Consider the following 12990-nt stretch of genomic DNA (forward strand, 5'->3'; position numbering starts at 1 on the left):
TTCTACTACGCAAGCTCCAGGATAACTAATGACTCGACCTGATGTTAGGATACAAGGGCTGAGATGAATATGTTAGATGTTGTAATAGGCACAATGGGTCTCATTCACTAATAATTGCGTGGAATATTTTGTATTTGTACGCACAGGAGAACTTCTCACGAAAAAATCACAACACGCTCATAAGCACATGAATTTGTTCATAACATTGTTCAGATGTTAGTGAATTTGAAGTATTCTAAAAGAGCGGCCGAGTGCACTAAGTTAGTCATTTGCATAAAACACGCCCAAACCATCTCCATATAAAGGCTTTCCACACACGCTTTCCTTACAGTCTTTCGCACTCTCGTCAAACTTGTCACTGTTTGCAGACGTGCTCTCGCCTATGGAAGCTTGTTTTCGGCACAGTATGAAACATTTTAAAAGATAATTATGACTTTTTATCTCACAATTGAGATTACCTCGCAATTCTAACTTTTTTTTTGTCAGAATTGCGAGATATAAAGATCACGAAGAACCATTAGCATCTATGAAACCTTTCCATTGGACAACAGGTTCTTCATAGTGGAAAAAGGTTAGATAAGGGATAATGTACATCCAAGCCGGTTATTATAGCATAATAAACCCGATAGGGTGATCTTGCATCAGCCTGAAGGGGTTTATTCTGCGATAATAACCGGCTGGATGTACACTTTTCCGCTTATTACATGGCTACTTGCCAGATAAGTAAATAATTATATATAAATATTGATCTGAGTCTAAATATTTTATCAGCTCTTTAAACGCAAAGCTTCCAAGGAGAGACCAGTTGCTAGCAAGTGCCAAGTTCAAACTAGACAGACAATTAAGGCATACAGTCACTTATTATACAGTATTTCAACACATAAATAATTATGGGTATAAGATATATTGTTTGGAGATGAAACGGTTTTAAAATCGTACCTGTTTATTATCTTATCTTATAATCCCATTACAGTGTACAAAAGAATCGTCGAAAAATGGCAATGGCTGCATTTGTTTGAAACAAGAGAGTGAGTCTGCGATAACCGGATGACATAATTAAATAACTACAAAAAAATATTGATATGAGTTAATATTTGATTTGCTCACCAAAAGCAAAAATTAGGGGATAATCGGGGGATAACATACTGCTGGATGGTGCGATTGACCAATCAGAATAAAGTATTCCACAGAGCCGTGTAATAAATTATTATAATGTTCTTTCCACTTAGAAAAAATGGTTCTTTTAAGAACTGATCACTGAAAGTTTTTTTTGGGAACCTAAAATGGTTCTAAGAAATCATGTGCTTTTAAAAAATCATTTTAAACCTTAACAACTGCAAATAAAATAATTTAATACTAAATTATTATTATTATTTTTTTTTTCTACTTCTTTTGGAACAGGACAAATAGGACAGAACCTGAGTATTCCTAATGAGCACCATGACTCAACATGTAACCATATATCACAGGTCCAACTCCAAAACTATTGGTTTTGATGCAAAGTGTAAATGCATTTCACACATGGATGGATCTGATGTTGACATGCTTTGCATACACATACCACATGGGTATTTGAAGGATTAGATCCATTAACTAACAGAACAGGATTTGGAAGAGGAGGATTAATTACTGTTTTCAGAAAATGTCTTGCGAGTTGGTGTTGTCCTGAAATTCAGGTTTCAAATGGAGTGAAAAAGGGGCAGAGGAAACCAAACAAAGCGAGTGTAAAAAAAAAAAAAATCAGTTCAAGAGCGCAAGAAAAACATCAGGAAAGTCTTCTTTTTTTAGTGTTTTAGTGCCATGAAATATAATAAAGATGGAAAGGAAAACTGTGAAAATATTTATACAAATGAAACACGGTCTGCAATAGAGGAGTTGGCGGGGTGTGAAGAAGCAGCCATAATAAGAAAAAGGTGTCAATATTCATCACTGAATTCAAAAGTGCATATAGAATAATAAACAAGAGTTCAGATGGCCTGGACTAATTATTGAAACCACATCTTGGGAAATGAATAGATTACTTTAAATCCTCACATTCATGGTTCTCACTCCACTGAAGCAAACATGGATGTCGCTTTATTTTACCACATGGAACACGATATAAAGAGCATAACGTGGATGTTTTGACATCTCATTAAACTATTCCACAAGGGAAATTTCCTCTAAAAGCCAAAGCAAATCAAATAACAATCTGACATCTACAAATATAAAAATATTTTATTCTAAATAGAATACCAGCCCAGAGATGTCAGTAAAACTTCACATAGTGTTGGAATTTTATAGAATCGTGACAAAGATGTTTTCGATATTTAATATCTTTATTTGTAAAAATCTTGGCTTTCCGAGGCACTGCTAAACAACGTAACACCTTTCAAACTACACTGCGACCTCCACTGGCACAACTTGAGTTACGTTGAGGGTGGGATGTGCCAGCAGAAGGATTAACAAACAAGTCCAAGTTCAAGGGCCCTGATTAAACAGCATGGCGGAGACGGTTGCGGTGCATCAAAGCCGTCCTGGCACATCTTGGGCGTCCCAGCACAGTGGGTGCAGCTGCTCAACTGAGGTCATCTTGGCAGCTGCCCCTGCCTTCCCCCTCCCTACCCACCCCAAGTTCAGGGGTTCGCTTGTTGCCTTCAGCTGCAAAGAAACTTCTCATTCATGCTTAATTATGAGAGGACTTTTTATACACGCTTGTTTTCTTATTTTCATATTGCCTTCGACTCTCCTCGCATGTTTCATGCCATTTCATACAGTTTTTTTTTAACTGGAGTGGAGAGGGAACGGGTAGATTTTATGCGTTATATTAATTTATTATTTATTTTTTCCTTTCTAAAATAGCTTTGATAACCAGCCAACTTTTTACATTTGCAGATTTAATTGGTTTGTAAGACAGCTTGCAATGATAGAGTGTGGATTTTTGACTTTTGCAGGTTTTTTTAAAGCATTTATGATTAGACATCTTACAGTGAAATCCCTGAGACTGAGTGTGAATCTTAGACATGCTTCAATTAAAACAACAACAACAACACACAAAAAAAATATTTGGTCTTATAAGTCTGTCAAAGAGATTGAGTGGAATTTATTATTATTATTATTGTATTTTGTCGTAATCATAGTCTAGATTTAATATTATCACATGGAATATATGTTGATGCTGTTGAAATTCTGCAGCAGAGCGATGACATCTCAGATCATTATCTAGTCTCGTGTAAACTTCATTTAGCCAAGGCTGCAAAGCCGAATCAGTGTTACAAATATGTTAGACCTATCACTTCTGCCACTAAAAATTGCTTTATTAATAATCTTCCTGATCAGTTCCATCATCTCAGCATCCCGGATACAGTAGGTGGACAACCAGAATAACACTTTTGCCGCCGCCGTTCTGCCGTGAATATTTCATAATCACAATACTGAAATTACTGAGATTAAATTGAATAAATAATGAAAACTTAAAACATTGCAATAGAAACATATTAAGCTACATCAATGAGCCTTTCCAAAGAGCATAAGACTTTCCTCGAACAGTGTTCTGACGGTAGCTCAGTGGTCAACGCAACGACATGAGACTCTCGGAGCTTCAAGCGACCTGAGTTCGAATCTCATTGAAGCATACACGTTGTTAACCGATGTTGGCCGACAGCATTAATGTTTTACCGTTCTTGATGCTTAACTGTTTATTAGCGAGTTTATTGATAGTTTATTTAAAGTCAAACGTTTTGTTTAATTAGCTATGGCAAATTACAACCTAAATTTGCTACATTTCTGTAGAGCGGCTGCACAGACAACAAAACTGATAAAGGAAGATGGTCAGCCAATCGCGTCAGAAAATGAAAAAGCTTGTATTTAGTCGGCTAAATTATTGTGTAAAAAACCCACTAAAATTACTTAAGCTTGAAACCCCATCGAACATTTCAAGGAGTAAATAAAATGTCGGGACAGTTTTTTTTTTATAGTCCAAAGCAACATATTAAAAACATGCATTTTTCTTTGCCTCTCTCTCGCGCTGGATCTCTTTTTAGCAAGTTTATTTAGTCTCCCTTGCTTCGCATGCCGGGTCTCTCTCGAAATTAAACATTTGAGGGTAAAAACACATCATACATCTGATAATACTGTAGGCCAGTGGTTCCCAACCTTTTTTTGTCTGAGACCCCCTTTTTCCCAATAAAATATTTTAGGGCCCCCCTTCACATTTAATGATATTATCGCTCTTGTAAGCTTGCCGCAAGGATGACAAAATATGTTGTTTTCAAACAAATGGTATGTTTACTATAACCAGATAGGTTTATGCACAAATAATAGCCTATAATATTGAAAATACAATAACAAAAACATCAGTAGGCCCTTTGTAATTTAAAAACGTAAGCCTAGGAGAAGCCTATATATTGGCCCTATTTGAAATGCAAAACCAAAAATATTCCCACTGGTTGTGTAGGTAAAAAAAGAAAGAATATAGGCTATTACTAAATGACTGCTGTCTGGGGCCTCAATACTTGCACGTTATTTGTGAGGCTTTATCACTGTGAGGCTTTATTTTTTACGTTTTTGGCGCTTAAGCGAGCGATAGTAAACTTGCGTTTATTAACAGAATAATGCGTCTTTCGAAAGAACGTTGTAGCCGGAACTACCTCTCTGTGTACGTCTATGACGAGTCACGCCGGTTCTGGGCTACTCCGCAGCGGCAGCGATCCGAACCAGTGTAAAATAGTCCCAATGTAAACACTTATTATAGGTGTACCATAGTGGTTCAGGATAAGACAAAAACACGGATTGATGGATTCATGATGAACTCGCTCATTATATAAATTTTGAACAGGAAAAAGTTAAGGACTTTTGTTTAATGCTCATTGCTCCAAACTTTTCAAAATATGACGCGACCCCCCACAGAGCTTGCTGAGGCCCCCTTGTGGGCCGCGACCCCCCTGTTGGGAACCAATGCTGTAGGCTATATGTCACTGCGTGTCATCCATAAAAATCACGAAAAAATACAGCAACCTTTGTTATTACCTATATTATTTAGCCTTTGTTGCTTCAAAGACACAACATGCCTTGTTGAATTCACCTTACAATTAACCTCGCGAATTAAAGAGCTCTGTATCTGCTGATCACTACCATTCGTTTCTTGGCATGAACGTTTCGTCAACAGTTCATGTTTAGATAATGTCAGATTGTTGACAATCATACACACTGCTCAAACATTCTAAAACTCTACAAAACCAGTTGAATAAACTTGATTGAACACTTCAATTTAAATTTTGTGTGATTTTTTTTTTAAATATGCTACAATAAATAAACTACAATATTTATAATAATAAGGTATGGGGCCTACATTTGGACACATCGAGAGATTTATCCTTAAAATAATTTTCCCTTTGCTCATCAGGCTGGCTATCCGACAATCTCCATATGAAATAGGATTTAACAACTATTATCCTGCACCCCCACGATAAACCAACTGAACTGTCCCTCCAAACCCCCCACAGGCTATCTGAGTTTGAGATTGACTTAAAACAAAGTTTTAAGCGCAATTCACGCTCAAATCGCTATTCTAGACATTAGCATTAGGCATAAAGTGTTTATAATGAAGGAATTAAATGATTTAAGCTAGGTAGCTAGGTATCACTAACAGGTAGTGATATTTCTGTCATAAAAGTTTATTACTAAATATTTAATTATTTCAATAATTTAAGAAATAAAACTGGTTTGGGCCAGCTTTTTCCAAGCAAAACTATAATCTTTAAACGCATGTTCTCATGAATTCTCATTTGTTGTCATGAACGAAATGTTCAACTCAATATTACATTCTACAGGGATCGTTAGATCCTTACAACCTGGGTGCATGCAATTTGTGAATTAAGTTTTTTATTATTATTATTATTATTATTCAAATAAATCTCGAACCACGGTGCTTCGTGGTACTGCTGCTAAACTAAATAACATTTATAAAATAATTATGAACTTAAATGAAAGAATATCACAACATTTTGACAAATAAATTATTTGATCTGTTTTTACATTTTAATTGAGGGCGATTTAGCCTACATTTAATTAGAGCGAGATTTTCACCCTTCGCATTTTCTCATTGGGAAGCGCTTACATGATGGCTAAACTGGTACCTCTCGTTTTCATATGGATTACATAATCAGATAACAATTATCAGCCTTAATATTTAGACATTTAAAGGCTTTAGAAATAGCCGATTTCTTATCGTGACTGAGCTGAGGCAAGTGGCTTTCGGTTCATATTTGTGACGCGCAGTTCCCGGAGACAGAGACGACAGATACACTTTTGTCGTTAGCCTAATATGAATCAAAGTTTACAGTTTTGAACGATGTAGGCTACTCTACTCTTATCTGTATGACCAAAAAATCACGGCCTATTGTGAATGTAGGCCTACTTTACGTGAACCAAGTAGACCTTTTACAGTTTTAAAAGATGATTTTATTTTAACTGTTATGAGAAAAATAAATTCAAGTGAACGCGCCTCCGTGTTTGTCGAACTCTAATTCAATGCCAGAATAAAACCCAATTTTAGAATACGCACTCGGAGTGGTGTGTCAAAATACTTAATTATAAACTTCAATATTTCGTTCAAAACCACCTCAAAACGCTTTGTGACATTTTTAAAAAAGCCGCAAATCACTGTAGCCTATTAAGGCCACTGGAACCAGGATCGTAACTGAAACGCGCTGCATGTTCTCTCTCAATACAGGAGCAGAAGCGCTGGTTCAGATTTTATTGTTTGTTGTTTAAACGTGCATGTAGCATATTTTATATATATGTATATATATATATATATATATATATATATATATATATATATATATATATATATGTATATATATATATATATATATATATATATATATATATATATATATATATATATATATATATATATATATATATATATATATATATATATATTTGACATGGTCTATTAGGCATTTATAGCATTGATTACTGTGGAGGGGGGAAATCCCCCACCGGCAAATTGCACCTTCTTATGTTTTTAAAAATTCTTTCTGCATGGAACCCCATGAAGTTTTATTTTCTATTTTTTTAACAGAACTGCTTTTGAGTATATCTTTGCGTTCACTTTGCGTATATAGGCAGGAGCCACCTTGGAAAACAGTCTCGACCAGTCGATCCACGAACGCTGTGCTACGTGAGCTGAACTGTGACTATCGACCAGCGTTCTATGCCCTATATACTAGCATTATAAATTAATCTGTGGTAAAACTAAAACTAACGATAAAACTGGGTACATTCGATTATCATGAAAACGCATCCCAGAGAACGGTCGACTCGGTACCAATGTGTTATTTACCCCTAGGTTCATTTTTGGCCAGAATTGTCCTTTAATGTCAGGAGAGTAGCAATATATCCAATACATTTTGTGGATGAAATTATATGAATGCCCAAAGTAAATTTTACTTTCATTAACAAGGCTGACAAACAATATGTATTTTGTTTGTTTTCGTTGTCATTTTGTTGTGTCACTCACTGTGAAAAGGTCTCTTGACTTGATTTAGAATCAGCTTCACTTTGTCTGTTTTTTATATATCAGTCAGATATTAAATCACAGGAGATTATAAATTAGCACGCACACTTTGACACACATTATACAACGCACTTTAACAGGAAAATGCAATAATTAACAGGGCAAAGGAAAATGATTTTCTACACCCAGTTATCAGTAAGGCGACCGGGGGTATACAGCAGGTTTATGAAGCTGTTACTCTAAAAGATGTACATGCAGGGGTAAAGAATTACTAATGACCCACTGTACGCTACAAAACAAACAGCCCATTCACTGCTGGGGATGTTCTCAGTTCCTGTAATCAAGCTCCATTGTCTTGCATTACATAGGGCTCATCTAAGAGGCAAATAAAAGGATCATTAACTTAATCCATCTAATATAAAACTCCCCCTGAAAGAGGCACTCCACCAGGGCCTCCATTTAGATGTGGCATTACTTTAGAGGGATGCTTTTGCAGTCCCAAATTACCCCACTGGTTAACATTATCATCCTTCAAGTTTAAGGTGACTACATGCAGAAGGTCCTGGTGATTTGCCGTTCTGATGGTGTACCATCTCTGATGAATGTACTTGGAGCAGGGTTCATGTCCTCAGAAAGTCAGTAAGGGGTTGGTGAGATCACAAGACCGCCCCAGAGCCCCTCCTCACGTAAGTGGACGGATCACCATGTGGAACGCGGCCAAATTAAGCCCTGATTAACTTGGCGAGTGGCCAGCGCGCTCATTCAGCCCTCTAAACTTCACACAAGTAGAACAAAGGTCCATCTACTGGATGACAGGTCTGAGAAAAGGCCATCGAAAACCCAGAATGATCAGAGAGTTGAGGATTAATTATTTTACGGTTCCTTGTGCTCATTTTGATTTGCCCATTTCTGGTTAACTGAACAAATAAAGTTGCTGTTCATGGCTATGAAGACATCATATTTTATTTTGTGGGGAAGGAATAATAAAAATAACTGCATTATAAACATTATGCATTTTTAGGCCATTTCTGGTTGTTGCCTCTGTCAATGCTTCGGCCAGGTAGGCCTACAATACATTTTAAAAAGTTCAGATTAGGAGATAATGAGTCTTTGAGAAATCTGCATTCAAACGTTTTCACGAACAAATCCTGATTCACTAATAACTTTAATAAATTAATTCTAAATTTACAAGTAACTGTACTGAAAAAACTGAAACCACAATAAATCACATACTCTGGGTGGCCTTATAATCATGTTAAGATGAAATTGTATGGATACTTCAATTTAAATATATTTCCTCATATACAGTAAAAGTAAGGGTATAAATACACAGGGCAAACAAAGGGAGCTAAATGAAATGCAGGTTAAAATAATCAGTAAAAATTTGAGGAAACAAACAAGACTATGATCAATAACTATAGAAACAAAAAAGGATTGGGAACACAGGCAAATAAGAAAAGAACAAAACCAAACTAAGGGTAAGTTTACACTACAACGATGTACAAAACATGGAAAAGTTTTTCCTGTTTCTTTTTTTTTCCACAGCATTGTCAGCATTGTTTGAACTGATTTTGAGGATCTTGCTGCCCTCAAGTGAAAGCGCATCTTTAGAGAGTCTCATGTTTGCTGAGAGTGACGAAAGGCTATAAGGGAAAGGCTGTGCAGAAAGCCCTTATATGGAGATCGTTTGGGATGTTTTATTACATTTACGTTTATACAAATGACTAACCTCGGGCACAAGGGCACTCATTTAAAATACTCCAAATCCATTAACATTAGAACAAGGTTAAGAACAAATTCATTTTGTGTAAAAATTTAGGTGGAATTTTTTCATCAGAAGTTCTCCGGAGAGTACAAACTGCTATTTTGAGAGGTTTAGTGGAAAAGAGGCTAAACAAGCTTACCAATGACGATGAGGGTGTAGTTGATGTTGACGCTGCCAAAGCCATTGGTGGCTTTACAAATGAAGGTCCCAGCATCCTCTGCCTCCACCTCTTTGATGCGCAGGGCTTGCTGAAGGACCCTGAAGCGCATCCAACCACTGTGGATGTTTCGTCCGTCTTTGGTCCACATGATGAGGGGTGGCGGATCGCCCTCCACGGGACACTGAAGTTTCATGGTGCGTCCGATTCTGCCGGTCTGCCGGTGAGCGATCTTCTCTGCTACACGTGGAGGACCTACAGAGAACAAGATGATGGTAAATCCTCTTATTGTAGAGCGCTGTCTTAATATACATGCCACAAATTTAAACCCTTCTCCCTGTTAACTTACTGATGAAAATGTAGGAGAAACAAAACGATGAGTTGAAAAAGTATGTTAGAGATTTGAGCTGCTGGAGATTAACACTGGTAAAACAAAGATCTTTGCTAGTGGGTTAATTAGCTCAATTAATTAGTCCATAGGTGACCCTGGACCACAAAACCAGTCACATGGGTTGTCTCAATCTTTAAATTGAGATTTATACACCACCTGAAAGCTGAATAAATAATCTTTCCATTGATCTATGGTTTGTTAGGATAGGACAATATTTGGCCGAGATACAAAAATTTGAAAATCTGGAATCTGAGGGTGCAAAAAAATCGAAACATTCAGAAAATCGCCTTTAAAGTTGAAGTCGTGTAAATATCAGCAGTTCGTCGCATTACTCGCATAAGACTTGCATAAGACTTGCACTTTACACTTAAATGGAATCCGTATGTTCATTTGGCCAGAAGCTAGTTATTTTACTTTATAAAGTTCTAAATATGAATATTTTTCTTACACAAATGCATCGCTTCGCTTCAGAAGGCCTTTAATAACCCCCGGAGCCGTGTGGAGTTCTTTTATGATGGATAGATGCACTTTTATGGACTTCAAAACAGAAACGACCATTCACTGCCGTTATAAAGCTTGGAAGAGCCAGGACATTTTTTAATTTAACTCTGATTGTATTCGTCTGAACGAAGAATGTCATGTACACCTAAAAGGACTTGAGGGTTTGTAAATCATGAGCTAATTTTCATGTTTGGGTGAACTATCCCTTTAACTAACATAAACTAACAATGAGTAATACATTCAATACAATATTTATTAATCTTTGTAAACATTATACAACTGTTGAGTTTTAGTTCATGTTAGCTCAGGTGCATTCAGTTATTTAGACTTTTGATTTTAATAATGTATTAGTACATTTTTAAAATAACAACATTAACTAAGACAAATAAATGCATTGGAGATATGTTAATTAATGCAGTTAACTATTGTTAACAAATCAAACCTTATTGTAATTTTTTACCAACATGATATTATGATTTACATTTGCAAAATGAAATTTTTTTGTTGTATTTTGTTGTTGTATTTTGCCAATGATAAATCATGGATATATTTCATACTTTATCACAAAATAAATATATTAATGATTAATGAATGCAGTGTTTGGTCTGTGATTTTTGTCATACAATTTAAATTCCATTCCATAAGAGTAAAAATAACAAAAAAAGGACAAATGACAAAAAAAAAATAACTACAATGAAAAGACATTTTGTCAAAAGACAAAAACTATGAGTTCTGTAATGTGATAAGTTAGTTGCAAAATCCTTGAGTACCACCAGAAGCATTTACTGACACAAAATATACGTAAAATATTCCCAATCTATCTGAAATCAAACTGGGCCACATTTTGAAATTACATGAATATCAAAGAGTAAATTTACATGCCTGCAGTGCTCGCCATGGCACCTGTACACCAGGCACTGTCGCCTTTGGGTTTTGGCTTGCTTAGTTGGGGACACTAAATATTCAATAATATTATTGATCTGCCTAAATTGACACCATTATATGAGAACTGAACTGAGCGGGACGATGACATCACGGTTTTCTCCAGAGCGGTTAAAAATGAACTAAATTAATAACTTTTTTACAACAAAAATGAACCTGAACTTACTTCTGAACCTGGACTATGACGCTATTTTCTTCTAGAAACAATCTTTGTTGCATTATTTTCCTGTTATCACTGTAAAGCTGCTTTGAAACAATCTGTATTGTAAAAAGCGCTTTATAAATAAAGGTGACTTGACCAGTGCAATAAGATTGTCCAAAAGCATGACGAGTTTCAATCCCTACCCATACTGTCACTCACATGAAATGATCAAGCAAATGATCAAGCAATTAGCAAACAACAACTGTCTACAATCGAATAAACTCCCGTTAACAAACCAAGTGCCATCTTACTCGTTTCTTATTCATGAAACCGTTTCACTCAAACAAATACGTCAAAATAGGGAAAAAAACGTGGTCGCAATTACTGTTCGTCATGCTGAATTTTCTGTTCTGAAAATCCTCAATGGTTTCTTAGCAGTTCACTATTCAGTATTCTTGTATACCGGCTGTTGGACTGAGGTAAAGTGAAAGCTTCAGAGATCAGTTGGAGGTTTAGAGAGTCTTGGCCCGGCAGAGCAGAGCGAAGGCCACGCACAAGTTGCTTGCTCCCGTTAAAAGACTGAATAAGGGAAATTGATATTGTCACTGTTTATGTCTGTGGGGAAATTGTAACCGCAGTCCCGTGTCAGCCAGCCATGTCTCGCTGGCATACTCCGCTACTGGCCTGCATTGTTTGTGCGCTCCTCAGTTGGTGGCTCCGAGGAGGCCAGAAAGGTCAGAGTCTGCAAATACTGTCCGCACTCGTTCCTCTCAAGGCTGTGTGAGTCACTCTAATAGCTGTTTACGTAAGGATAATGCCAGATTGGATCCATTTAGCTGCCACAAAACCGGGCTTAAGAAGATCTTGTGGTGAAAAAATTGAGAAACAGATTTCCACATGCAGTCATATGCACGAAAGGATATAACGTTTTGTACGCCCGTAATTCTAGCCATCACTCGGATAAATGAAGAGGTAGGAGTATTTTATCAGACGTTCATCCAACACAATCATTTCCAAATCCGTCTTGACAAATTAAATCCGCAATCTGATGAAAGATATCATCTGAAAGACAGAGGATGAGCCGAAAAAACCCATCATAAAGTCACCTGAAGCCATATGTCAGACATGATGTAAACATGATGTAACTGAAGGTTAAAGTCGCAACTTGCCGTATTAATAACTCAAGTGATCACAGGCGTGCAACTCTGTGTATATCTGCTATTTCATAACGGCCTCAAACATGGCTGAGATGATCAAATTTGTAATGTATTACTGTTTTAGATATTTTTATACCAAATGTTACAAAAATTTTTGTAATGATGCTAGACTTTTATGTAAAGTTAAGTAAAATGTAGGCTAATAAATTTCCTTTGTGTATCTGCTATAATTTCCAAATTTTTTTAATACATAGAAACTATAAAATAAGCAGCCCTTAGCATACCTGTAGAAAATCTCTACAAAAAAATCTTTAAAAAACAAAAACGTTGCGGAGGAGATGAATTAAAAAAGAAATACTTTTTTTTGTAGATTTTAATTGTAGTTGTTTCAGCTTAGTTTATAACTTCTTTGTCTTATTTTAAATCATTTT

The 12990-nt window shown here is 36.2% G+C and overlaps 1 protein-coding gene across 2 annotated transcripts in view; it reads right to left on the bottom strand.

Annotated features, from left to right (window-relative positions):
* fgfrl1a (fibroblast growth factor receptor like 1a) overlaps window positions 1-12990 on the bottom strand; it is a 79183-nt gene that overhangs the window by 40139 nt on the left and 26054 nt on the right. For both annotated transcript variants that reach the window (XM_077235740.1, XM_077235741.1), the window contains one exon: window positions 9409-9681. In XM_077235740.1, coding sequence (XP_077091855.1) covers window positions 9409-9681 — 273 coding nt within the window. The remainder of the gene's footprint in view (window positions 1-9408; window positions 9682-12990) is intronic.

Source organism: Siphateles boraxobius, unplaced genomic scaffold (assembly GCF_051911475.1).
Source record: "Siphateles boraxobius isolate OS27281-9 unplaced genomic scaffold, OSU_SipBor_1 2, whole genome shotgun sequence".
NCBI lineage: Eukaryota > Metazoa > Chordata > Actinopteri > Cypriniformes > Leuciscidae > Siphateles > Siphateles boraxobius.